This window comes from Boeremia exigua (genome assembly GCF_020726555.1).
Source record: "Boeremia exigua strain MPI-SDFR-AT-0100 chromosome Unknown C7974scaffold_14, whole genome shotgun sequence".
Lineage (NCBI taxonomy): Eukaryota > Fungi > Ascomycota > Dothideomycetes > Pleosporales > Didymellaceae > Boeremia > Boeremia exigua.
Genome location: NW_025763531.1, coordinates 633,605 through 646,347, shown reverse-complemented (window position 1 = coordinate 646,347; position 12,743 = coordinate 633,605). Strand labels below are relative to the sequence as shown.

Here is a 12,743-nt window from a genome sequence, read left to right as displayed (position 1 = left end):
ATGATGCGCGACATCTGAAATGTTAGATTCAGCCTGTCTCATGGCTGTAATGCGGTCAAAAATGTAAACATGGTCAGTAGGATGCCATAAAATACACTCCCCCCAACAGTGGTGAGAGTGAAAAGTGAAGTGGTGAAAAGTGTGTGGGAGGCTTGGCAAGCCGACGCGATACTTGTTCCCACACAGATTTACCTTGACCCTCTCACCACACCACAACTGCGGGAATCAAATCAAGCAGGTGTATCTCAAATTACTACCTCACTCCCTTCAACGAAACGCACATTTTTACTCGCAAGAGCCTGTCGCGACGATATGGCAGACCACTGGATCTTCCACAGCGACGAGCTGGACACAGTAGTTCGCGATCATTCCGACCTTACCATTCGTGAGTATTTTGGGTGTGATGTCTACCCATCGCTCTGCTAATTGCACACAGGTATTGCACCAACGCAAGAGAGTGGCAAATCCGAGGCTGCCAGTGATGCGGCATCATCCCAGGAGCCCGGAAAGCCGGTACCTCAGGATGTCTCACAAGGTGTCAAAAACGTCGAGAACGCCGGCAACGAAGTCGAACATAAGACCAGCTGCGATGTCGACAGCAAGACCGGTGGCGACGTTGACAGCAAGACCGGCGGCGAGATTGGCAGCAACGTGGACGGTGGTGCCGATAGCGATACCGATAGCGAGATCTGCTTCGACAGCGGCTGCAACGTTGACAGCGATACCGACGACGAGACCGACAAGAAGACTGTCAACACCAAGAACAGCAAAGACACTGACAAGAAGGATGTCAAGAAGGAGAACGGTATACTTAACCCCCGACCACATCGTCACGCTTCTAATCAAATTTTCTGCAGCGGGACCGACATCCTGCCTCTGTGGCCGGCCCTTCCCCCGAGACCTTCTTCTAGCTGCTGGATATGAGCTTGATGAACCTCTTGAGGAAGACTGTCGCTTGCGTATCCCTACCACGGTCCGCAAGCAGCTGTGGCCAAGCGGTGGTTAGAGAACTTCCGTGTCTCGAGCGCCCTCGATGAGATCTTTCTGCGAGGGTGGGCGTCCTCAAGCATCGAAGCGCAAATCTGAGGCGCATGAAGTTCGTCGTCCAAACTCGTCCTGATAAGCCTCGTTGGTCCAGAAAAACGTCTTTCAAGGTTGACAGCTGATATCTCTGATTCGCTGTTTCTCTCAGTCTTTGCGGATGAATGGTGCTGGATATTCAGCTGTCTTAATCAGCAAATGTTTGAAGGTCGACCGTTGCGTTTCTCTTAAGTAACATGGGGCTGTGATCAGCGATGGTTTCTATTGTTCACGAGGCTCATTTCATGTAGAGTTGACAATGAGTCAAAGTCTCATGACTGCGTCTTAGGTCGTTCGGCTTGATCTCATACTACCGAACTCGAACTTTGAGCTGAGCCATTCCGCCATTCGTCGCTGATGTCAGTGAGGTCCTATATCTTACATGTAAAACTATGAGACCCATGTGCGCGATTCTCGAACCTGCCGTCCTGTTACTCTGCCTTAGCCACAGCACATTTGTTTACTAAAACATAATGTCATCACTGATTTTTGCACCAAGACAGCTTTCCTACAGCTACTAACTTGGTAAGCGCTTAGTCGCCCTTCTGTCCTTCTTGAGAATTCAGTCGCACTTGGGTCGTGGGCGATCAGACCCATTGTCATGCTCCGACTGCTGAGCAACATTCATAGTGTGGAAACCGCATCCGCATCTCGACTGAATGTTTGCGTCCAATCTTACGCCACCGAGCAAGCAATGCCCTACTTACTCGTTATGCAAATCAGGAAGATCGCGATGTAGCAACCTCCGCGCGCAATTGCGATTCTGCATAGCCCACCATGGTACGAGCAAGCCATCCTCCCCGGAAGTTCTGTATGCCCATTGAAGGTTATCCATAGCCCTACTACCTCCCATACACATGCATCATCCCAACGGTTTCAGGCCCATCTATTACCTATGTGGTCCATGTATAATCATCCAAACACGCGACCCAAGACGAGACCTGGGTATCATACGCGGCGCACCGCCATCACTGCCGCAGCACCCGATCATGTGGTTGAGCACGCAGTTTCCACTACCTTTGTCGTACCCTGCCGGGTGCCTTGCAGCACATGAAGAGGTCCAGCCTACAACGTTTGAGCGTAGTGACACGTTGCAAGGACTGGGCATTTGTTTGCGACATGCTTGATCCAGACACACGGTGATTGTGATGGAAGGTTTGTTACGAGAGAGGTAGGTCAGTTCTCACTCAAGCCTGTATACTCCATCGTACTTTGCACAAGTCTGTCGCGTCGGTTACGAAGGCACCTAACACGACTAGACGAATATCATCGGCTAATCTTAGCTGTAGAGGAAAGCAGAGTCGACGAGGCCTGCATGGAAAGGAAGTCTGCGGAATCGCTTTACGAGGTTGCGAATTGTTCCGCGTTGAGAACCTTCACGCCATGCACGAAAACCGCTGGCATCTGAAGCACTCCAGACCTGCACTGCTCACGGTCACCCATGTAGTCTATTTTCCAGTTGCTGACTACAATTTTCCATGATGTGCTAAGCGATTCATTGTTGTCGAGGCGCTTGCTGAGATCACTATACGGACGCCTTTGTACTCAAGACAGTCCAGTGGTAGCGCAGAGATCCCCTATGTGCGCTCTACCGCGCGTTTACAACAGAGGTTGCGCTCCAATGAGACTAGTCTTAATTCAATCCTAGTCGGCACACGGTGTGAGGTCACACCCTAACACGGTATAGCGCGTAAATTGTAAACACGGGGTCTCACAACAAATGAACATCGCTCCACGCACGCGACCTGGTCACGATAGAGAAAGTGACTGCGCGGACTCAGAACTTTTGCGTTGCTTAAATGCTATGTCTTGCGAACCCTCGCACATATCTTCATCTAGCAGACGTTCTCTCCTTCCACAGTCAGCTTCACTTGTGCCCGGCTCCCGACCGCCTCACACGATCCACTGCAGCCTGCGCGCAAACGCTTCTCTCACCCAAGATTCCCGTTTGCCCCACTATGGAGCCAGCCACGGAAAAACATCTTCGCCCACGGCGAGATCGAGGCCGCTCATCCTTCACCACCCATAGCGGAGGTCAGAAGACCAGAGCAATACAAGGCGACGAGAAGACCAAACCCATTGGAGACAGTAAAAGACGCAGGATCAACGACAAGTCAAAGCGACGAGCCGCGCCTCTCAAGGACATCACCGGTGAGCTACGCCGAAATCCACTCCCTCCTCGTCCGCTAACGTGTGCTCAGGTCTTTCAACAAAGCGACGACAGCAGCTCGAGCTCAGTCCCAGCAGTAACCTCGCACCTTTTGGGCCTGGGGTCTGTGACGAACAACTCCCCGTTAAGCCAAGTTCCTGCAAAGAAGAGGCTCCAGACAAGCTCAGTCGCCGCGAGCAGCAGCCACAAGAGCTTCATCTCCCTCCTCCTCGATATCCGCTGACGACGAGCAATCTTCGCGCACATACCGAAAAAACCAACCCAGGCGAACAACTGCTTGACAGCATGGCTAGAAGTAAAGACACGACGACGGCGTCGACGGCGGAGTATGAACAGCAACTGAGGCAATACAAGGCTTACGTTCACTCTGGAGCAACAATGCCCAGGGAACTCGACAAGTTCATCCGGAATGTTGTCATGGCGGACCGACCCGGTCCCCATTCACCGACAGCAAGACTCCTTGCAGAGAACGCCGAGAACGCACAGCGCAATTCAGAATTCCAGGCTATGATGCTTCTGGCTCCACATTTGATGTTCCGAAGTGCCTATGTCGAAAACGGTGAAAGATTCATGAATATGGAGCCTGAGGCATTGTTCCACTCTGCCTACGTGACCAGTCCGGACAACGATCAGTTCATGCTTGCTCAACCAAAGCCCGACATGACCAATGGCTACATTCCAATATCTGTAATCACCTCGCGTGCATCGTCGTCCCCTATCGACTGGCCTTTCACCGAAGAAGAGGAGGAAAAGCTTTTGTCAGACGGCAAGCATCCCCCAATCCACCCAAAAGTACTGTGTCCTTGGGTGACGCTGTAAATCAAGTCTGCGAAAGCCGGTATCTGGCAAGGTGTGCTCCAAACAACTCGTGACGGTTTGGCGGTCATCGAGTACAACTATCGACTCCACAAACGTGCCGGCGTGGAACCTGACGCTGTTGGCACTTGTCATTGGTCCATGGTATGCAACACATCAGAGCTGCGATTGTACGTACACTGGAGAACACTGGATGGGAATGGATTGGTACAATATCACATGCGACCGGTGTTGCAGACTGTGCTGGGTTCAGTTCGGTGGGACGGAGATGAGAATCCTGAAGTTGTCCAACTTCGAAAATGTCTCCGCAATCTCCTCCACTACGCGCAAACCCGTCGACTCGACCGTATCAAGGACCTGTTGAAGAGAATACCAACACCCACTCCGCGGTCAGGAAGTAAGTCGCCGCGTAAGAGACCTGTGGCCTCCAACAACACCTCTAGCCTGCGTTCGACAGCGATCTCGAATCAGCCCAGCATGCCGCCGCCTAAGGGTCATCTTGGAGGCCCTCAACAGAACTACAGCCCGTACGGCTACTACCCGTCCGGCTACTACCCGTCCGGCATGCATTATGAAGATTCGCAGCAGCATCAACCCGCAATCACATCTGGAGGCTTTCAGCAGAACTGGGGTCAGTCCCCAGCCAGATCATTTCCTTCTTCTTCTCAACAGCACCAACATCAACCTCCGATCGGGTGGCTGTCCGGGTCTTATCAAAACGAAGCTCATCCCTCTTCCAGATCGGCTCCTTGGTCCCCCCCGCGAAGTCTAGACCAAGCTCCATCCGGAGTTTCTCCTCGATCCCAACAGAGCCAGACTCGGCCTTCATTTGAGCAGTCTTCTGGACCGCAGCGTCAGCCTCCACTTGGAATGTCGCAGAGAGGTCAGCAGGACCATGGCCAGCGGTCTCGTCTGCAAAACCGGGGTCAAAATCCACAGCTGTCTCCGTCTCCCGCCAGTCGCATACCCAGGTCACCACCTCAGGTCCGTCAGGACTCCTCTTCAGATGCGCCCCGCAGGAGTGGGCGAGAACGCAAGCCACCCGTCCGATATGAGGGCTCCCCTTGGTGAGTCTGGAAACAACCCAGGGGTCTGCTCTGCCCCCTTCCGATTCCCACGGCCGCAGAAAGATTCAGTCAGGGAGCATAGGCATTTGAGTTTTCCAGTGCACAATGTCCAAGCTACACGTCTTGGCATTATCACATCTTTGACTGCATACAATCATTGGTGCTGGTGTTACCTGTTCTTCCTTGGATGTTGGCAAGGAGTTTCGAGGTGACAAAAGATGATACATGGAAGATATGTAACGGAACACAATTCGGTAGATGGCTTTTAGATCAAAACATGATAGTTCCTCCCACAATTTTACTCCTCCAGTTACGACAGTTGACGTGGAAGTTCTAGTATAGGTCTCATAGAGTGAGCGTCTTTACGTTTTTGGATGTTCGTAACGAGATGCGACTGCGAAGAACGATATTTGGTGTCCACAGGAGGCTGAACAATATTTAATGCTTCGACTCTATTCCGTGCGCCAAAATAGAAATTGGGCTGGCCGGTCAATTTCAATACTCAACCCGATCTATGGACAGCGTTTCGTAACCCTTAAAGCCTCTATGGTCCCGTTCAAATGGGCATGTTTAGCTCTGTACCTTGGTTTGTCGGCTGTCACTTAACAGTCCTTGGATTTCTCTACTACCCTCTCGCTCATCACAGCCTGCTCAATTTGTCCTTCGCCCCGAATGTGCACTCTACTTGCAACTTGTATACACGAGGACCGGTATCACCAGCACCATTCCCGGATGCAATGTAACGACTGCATCTAGGCTCAGCCTTTGTGCTGCATATGCTCTTCGCAATGTACGCTTGTGATGAACCCTACATTGTGATACCATGTCTGACCACACCCTGTATATCGCTCCCTCTCGATCATATCTGGTTATATTCTCATCTGGTAGTCGCCAGACTGGAGGTGGCGGTACAAGCTGGCGCTAGAGAAACTATCTCTGTGTGTTGATGTTGTACTCAGTGAAATGCGTTCGAAGCTAAGGTTCGGGCATGGAAGTTTCGGTAGTTATGCTGTGTGATTTATTCCTGTGTATCGATGCTGGAGCCTGTGAGATGCGTCCTAGGCCAAGGGTCGGGTATGGAAGCGAAGGTACGCATGCTAAGAACGACGAGAAGAGCACAAGATGATGCGGGATTGGAGATTGGAGGCACAGGTATGTCTATAGTAAGCTCTTAGCTGTCAAACGGACGTTTGACAACAAAAAAAAAATTGTAGAGGAAGCTTGCATATTCCTGGTGATCGTTCACCAGGTTATATCACGCACATTATATCATGACACGCCAGGCGGAGTCGGAGCAACATCTAGGACAAGGGACGAGTGTGGAGAATCGTTGTGAAGTCTCTCTGAAGATATGTTTACTGTCCTATTGATCTGCACGATTAGAAGCGGAACAAAATCAGACCCAATTTTGCGAAGTCCAACGCGTGTTATACTATGTACAGATGTAATTCAGTTTATGCACTTTGTCCTACGACGAGTGTCAGTGCCAATCTGAACTACTTTGTCGGCTATTCGCGCCTCTATCTTCTCTTTATGATGGCTATCACAAGATGTGAAGATCTTCAGCAGTTCTGGTCTGCCACAAGTCCACTTGGTGCACCGCACAAGTTTGCTCCGCACATTCCTTGACACTCGGATAAGTCAAGGATCCGAGCTCTACTATACCAGCATTCTGTCATTCGCTGTTATCACGCTATGCAAGTTCGTGTTTCATCCGAAAAACTTAACGCTTCAGCTCAACGCATACTTGATTCTCGTTGGAGGTAGTGTAGAGACTGTTGAAACACTTCATTGCGCCATAATTGCGACATCATATAACAGCATGGCAGAGAGCTCTTGCAGATTGATCAGCAAATTCCGCGAAGATTACTACGTCCCATAAAGATCTCAGACTCAGTACACATGATCATGACAACACGCCATCATAACTATGCTCCCACCACACACTTGTGTCTTCTGCTGTAAGGGTTCAATTGGCTGGTGCATTGAGATGTCCTTAGCACTTGTGTTCCAACTTCGATCCTATCATCAGCCTCCGTCGGCTCCTGGCACAAACATCTTATCTGGATAGACATCCACATGTGGTGACATGATACAATGTTGACGCTAAGTGTGATACATGTTGCTGAAGTTTAAAAATCCTATGACTGCTGAGCTAAAAGTGACAGAGCCACCTTGTCTACAATCTCCTGGGCCTTTGCACTGCTCGGATCCTCAAGCCCTAAGATACGATTGTCAGGGTTGGTCCAAACCGTGAGTGGCCCAGTGAATGGCACGCCAAGCACACCAAAAAATTCCTGTAGTGTCATTCTCCCCTCCTTCAGGTTTGCGTCAGCCTTCCTCTTGTTCTCCTCCAGTGAGAATGAAGAGATATCCCACGGCTCTTGTGATCCTGATGCTTTTTGCACAGCTAGCACGATTTGATGCAGACTTGTCTCGCCATCACAGATGTAGTGGAAAGTGTTTTTGTTTTCAGGGTACCTTGAGAGTAGGTTGACCAATGCATTACCCAGTGTCTTTTGGCTCGTAACAGAGAATAGGTGGCGACCGCCTTCAGGAAGAAGCGCGGTACGTTTCTGGACATCGATGGATGCAAATACGTTCACGTCTGATATCGTCGTCAGCGTAGAGGTCAAATGTATCAGGGAAGGGGCATACTGAGGAGCATATTGCCGGTATGCAGGGTTGCAAAGTTGATCTTGCTCTCGGCTGATCGGACAAGCAGATAATTGTGCACCGCCCTTTTCATTGCGATGATAGGGGTTGGAGGTAAGGTATCCGGACCGATCCTGAAAGTCGTTGCCCCGTTTCCTCCCGCTGTGTCGGGTCCCCATTCTGATGGGACAAAGAACTTGACTCCAGCTGCTATAGAGGCGTTGATCAGTTCTAGTTGGAGGCCGTCCATGTTGTTGTATGGTAGCATGCTGGTAAAGACAACCGTAGCATCATTCCCTGCCAGTGCATCGACGAGACTGGACCGCTTTGAGATATCAATTTGCTTTATCGTAATGTTGCTCGGCAGATTGTCGTACGAAGCAGGCTCACGGCGCACGAGAAGGGTGATGTTGAATTTCTGTGTCGATGCAAGATGTTGCAGGATCGGCCTGCCTAAATTGCCCGTCTACAAAAGTAAGATCCCGCTAGCAGGCTCCACAATAGATAGTCTTTGGAGACTTACACCATACCAGGCCACGTTACGAATGGTAGAGTCGGTAGTCATTGCCGATTTGGATTGAGATTTACGGCTGCGTTTTCTGATGTTGCCTTTCACAGTCAGGAGGATGTAGCTGTGAGTGGGATGAATGGGTGTTACAGAGCTGACTTATGTAGTCCGCTCATCCTCAAATTCTGTTTTGCTAAATCTCGCTAGACCACGACGCGACCAATTCGCGGTTCTGATTTGATATACAAACAATGATCACTATTCCGTCTATTCATGAACATTCGTGAGGCGAGAAGATTGATCATTTATTGTCAAACAAAGGCGCTGTTGTTTAGTAATCGGTATCTTCTGGTGCAGTACTCTGAGAATGCTTGCAACGATCGAAAAACTATTAGCAGAAGTCGTATGCGCAATCTTTGGAGCCGGCTAATAGTCATATGAATTATAAGCATATGCTCTGACTTCAACTGATGGTACATACCCTGTACGAAACTTGTTAGACGTGATCGCAGAGCCGCACACAAAAATGCTGATGCTGGGTGGTCTAGAAAGTCGTCACATGAACCATGCGTCAAGTCCGCTTACTATGTCGTGCTCGTGCTTCTTTCTTCCGACTGATACATAGATTCCCGTAAATGCGTTTAGTAATCAAATTAATTGTGACCTTCTCGTGCATTTGTTTATCGATATGCTGTAGATGATGAGTGATCGATGACCAACATGGGGGAAGGTGACTAGAGTGCGTAATCGGACCGACTGGAACGCGGCACGTTGGGGGCTTTCCGAAGGCTTCAGCCGCACGCTCCCCCATCATTGGTGCCTGACTTTCAATCGATGAGGCACGACTCTACTCGAGATGAGATGCCATGCGAGGTCGTGCTTATCAAACTTGAGTGCTTCCAATACCAGTGCCTCAATATCAATTCCCAAGCTGTAACGGGAGGCTCACGGTCGCCGTGAACAGGTACGTGCGGGGCAGTGTCTTTGGTTGACCCATCGTGATTGATCGAGCTGCGCTGGGGTGTTAGAGCTGGCGGTGGTACTCGCTGTACGAGGGAGCAGGTAGGCCGAAAAAGGAAGAAAGGGAAAAAACGGAAGGGAGGGAGGGAGAATAAGGGATGGAGGGGTAGTTCTACCGTCCTTGCGTGGCCTTTCAGCCCCAACGTTCAGCCGAGACAAATCTTAAACAAAGTGATCAGACATACTGCATGTCCCCGGCTGGACTGCATTGGGTTCTTTACAATGGCATTTGACTAGCGGCGCGCTCGGCCTGAATCTCGGTGTCATGTAGCGTTTGGCTCCATATGCGCGGCAAATCCGGCGTGGTATGGTTGGAATAGAGTGTGCCAAAGACTCACGTGTTCTGACTTGCGCACCATGCCTGCAAAAACGACTGTGTACGCGTTACTCAAGGAGCATGCAGTACCGTCCTGGCTGCTATGGTGAGGGGATATGAATGGTCCTCAGTCTGGCCCTGCACATCTCCTCCTGCATTTTAATACATCAACCAGGTCTGATCTCTTTGTGCGCTTTGGGTAGCACAAAGAGTTCTGCCATTGTGGCAATTGGTGTTCTCCCTAATTTCCCAAGCGAACGAAAGATGAGAGTATAACATGAATCAGGGACAGGTGTGAAGCTGGGTTGTTTTACGGGTGAGTCCGGTTATACGACAACATTTTCTTTAGAGAGACTGACTCTTTGATGTCGCAACAGCAAGATGACACATTAATAGAATGAGTGGCAGGGTAACCCCAGTATTCATTTGTTACTGATTCGAGAGTGTCTAGTGTGCAGCAAAGTCTGCAGTGGATGTTGAATCCAGGACTCTAATGGAGAAATCTCAAAAAACACAGCTTAGCAGCAAACAGACAAAAAAAGTTGAGGTGCATGTGAGATAGTCCCATGTGCACAGAACGAGCTCCACATGTTAGTGGAGGTCCCACCCCGCGCCGGTCTGCAGATGCACGCACTATCGAAGATCAACATAATTCCTTTTTCTCATCAGCTCTTCGACCGCAGGCATCCCAAAATCGGCATTAAGCGTGCAGCCAACTTTATGCAGATATCAACCGTCCATAGAAACATCTGTGCCTACCTTCGTCTGTTTTGGTGTGGAAGAGTGAGCTTTGGTATTGGCCACACCTTGTGGTTTATCCACTGGCATGTCTTGAAAGCGGACGAGTGCTGGCTGACATTTTGACGTGGACAGCCTTGCGGGGTCAACAGCATCGCCGTAGAGAAGAAGGGATGATTAATCTGACGTTACTGGCGCCCTGGAATCTGGAGGTACTCCATCTCCTTCGTCAGCATTTCTATCTCGTCGCTCTGATGCTGGCGGGTGGCTTGAAGTCTTGAAGAAGTAGAAGCGGAGGCAAAGGGGTATACCTGGACATGCTGCGATCGAGCACGCCAATCTTGTGTGTCCGAACGATCAATCCCATCCGCGTCGTGGATAGAGGTCTGCCTGAACGCAGGCAACGCGACTTTCACCGCAGCTAGAACGGTAATACAAGAAAGTGCGACACAGATTACAGCAATATGGCCGTTCATAAAAGATATCGCCAGTGGCGTTTCGTAGGCGGCAGCTGTCTTCCACTCTCCGCCTAGAATGTGGCCGCCGGTCAGTGCTAAGCCAGCAATAAGATTCACAATCATATGGAGACCATATTCCTGCAAACATTTCAAAGCAAGAAACCGGGTGAGATCGTAGAGATCGGCATTTGCCGGGGCTACAAGCACTATTTTCCGATGAAATGGTCGTCGTGGCGCTAAGTACATTTTCATCAGGACCGTGAGGGCGAAGTAGACATGGAACATCAAGAAGACCGTCACGTCCTTAGGTAGGACAGAAACAGCCGTAACAGCTTCGAACTTCATTGCCCAGAAGAGAAGAACCATGGTGTACCAGCACTGTGCGGCGTAGTTGGCGAGTTCCTTGATCGATACTAAAAGCCATTGAGGGACAACAATATCCACTACCGGGACAGGGAGAATTGATGCCCGAGTGTTGAGCAAATGAATCGTATGCGGAGGGTCGTTGCGTTGTTCGATTCGCTCTAGAGATATTGTGGGAATAGCAAACTCAGCCATGGTCGTGGGTATTCCAATAGAGATCAGTCTTGTTAAGCTTTGTCTCGCTGACCAGTTGAGTAGGTGTGTAGTGTGTTAGGGAGGTAGTGTAGTATGCCCGCCACTCGATATTGTTATAGATGCAGTGGCAGGGCACACGAGACCTGTGCAACCCTATTGATCCACAATGTCTCATACATTGCAAAGATACTTCCAGCTCCACTTGAATAGCTTATTTCTTACATGTAGCTGGTACAATGTTTACCGGTGCTGCATTGTTTGTCTACGTAAGGTAGGTTTACACTGTTTTGGTAGAGTTGTTCTTTACATTGCGGCTAGTTGTATATAGTCTAGATTACTATCAGGCTACATTTCATTAGTGATACGCTCACGGACAGTGTTTTGAAGTTGCTTTACTTCCTTCTCAATGGAGTTAACAGGGGCATATTGCAAACAGCAGTAGCAGCAACAGCTGCTCCCAGTAGCAAGTATGGTTCTGGTTGTGTACAGAGAAAGGTCAGATCCTGAGTATACATAGCGTGTGTGTCGCAGTCAGCACTAGGCTGAGCTCACCATTGGAGCATCGGCGTCATCAAATATCCCAAGTGGTCTGTCGAAAATTTGATAGGAAACAGTTGGTTCAAGCAGCGGTTTGAGTCCGTGAATGGCAGGCGCCCAGTCGAAGTTTCAGATATAGAAGTAAAAGAGCTTGACAAGCAAAGTCAGGAGCGGCGCCATTCGGCGTGAACGTCACACAGCCAACGCTTTGTAGCTCTTGAGCCACCTTGCTGCACGATTTTGGCGCCAACTTGCCACTATCCGGACGATACTGACTGATTCTTTGTTCGTCTTCCTTCCATAGAGGCTTGTAGACGTTTACTGAATTTCAGAGTAATGCGAATCGAAAGCCAAATTCATCCTCAAGTCTGTAATGCATTCACTCGCGGCTAATCAATGTGTGCTGCGTTGGCGATGTCGTGCATCCCCCCCTTGCCGTGATACTACTGCTGGATCCTAAACTGCAAAAGGTTTGATGTAAATTACGCACGACAGGCCTACTACGTCTCCTCCTTTGCGTTTGTGCGTCAAGATAAGGGGAAATACGTCACTTGTGTGATTGGCCGACACTTCTGTACGAGTGAGTAAGGGATCAGGGGATAAGCGGCATCTAAGTACCGCACACTTCCGGCTCCGGAAGCATGACAAATGAACATTGCGACTTTCTGATGGAGGTTTGATAGGCGACGTCAGAGAAGCAAGGGTGAGGAAACATGTGCTGTTCGCAGTATACGTCCGCTTAGCGCAACTCATTGCCTGATACCACGAAGTCCCTTGACAGACTGCAACGTCTGCATCGGCAATAAGCAGTTTAAACGCA

General features: G+C 49.8%; 3 protein-coding genes across 3 annotated transcripts; 1 reads left to right on the top strand and 2 right to left on the bottom strand.

Moving 5' to 3' along the window:
• Positions 1-3,038: 3,038 nt before the first annotated feature.
• C7974DRAFT_380824 (uncharacterized protein) lies at positions 3,039-5,137 on the top strand (the record flags this gene model as incomplete). Its single annotated transcript, XM_046140547.1, has 5 exons — positions 3,039-3,231; positions 3,282-4,042; positions 4,076-4,210; positions 4,304-4,463; positions 4,524-5,137. 5 exons carry the CDS (start codon positions 3,039-3,041, stop codon positions 5,135-5,137), a joined length of 1,863 nt encoding a protein of 620 aa, XP_045991793.1.
• A 2,137-nt stretch (positions 5,138-7,274) lies between these two features.
• C7974DRAFT_476192 (uncharacterized protein) lies at positions 7,275-8,353 on the bottom strand (the record flags this gene model as incomplete). The annotated part of the gene is made up of 3 exons (XM_046146673.1): positions 7,275-7,741; positions 7,792-8,254; positions 8,312-8,353. The coding sequence occupies 3 exons, from the start codon at positions 8,351-8,353 to the stop codon at positions 7,275-7,277; spliced, it is 972 nt and encodes a 323-aa protein (XP_045991792.1).
• Positions 8,354-10,558: 2,205 nt separating this feature from the next.
• On the bottom strand, positions 10,559-11,386 carry C7974DRAFT_380822 (uncharacterized protein; the record flags this gene model as incomplete). Its single annotated transcript, XM_046140546.1, has 1 exon — positions 10,559-11,386. One exon carries the CDS (start codon positions 11,384-11,386, stop codon positions 10,559-10,561), a length of 828 nt encoding a protein of 275 aa, XP_045991791.1.
• Between the last annotated feature and the right edge of the window lie 1,357 nt (positions 11,387-12,743).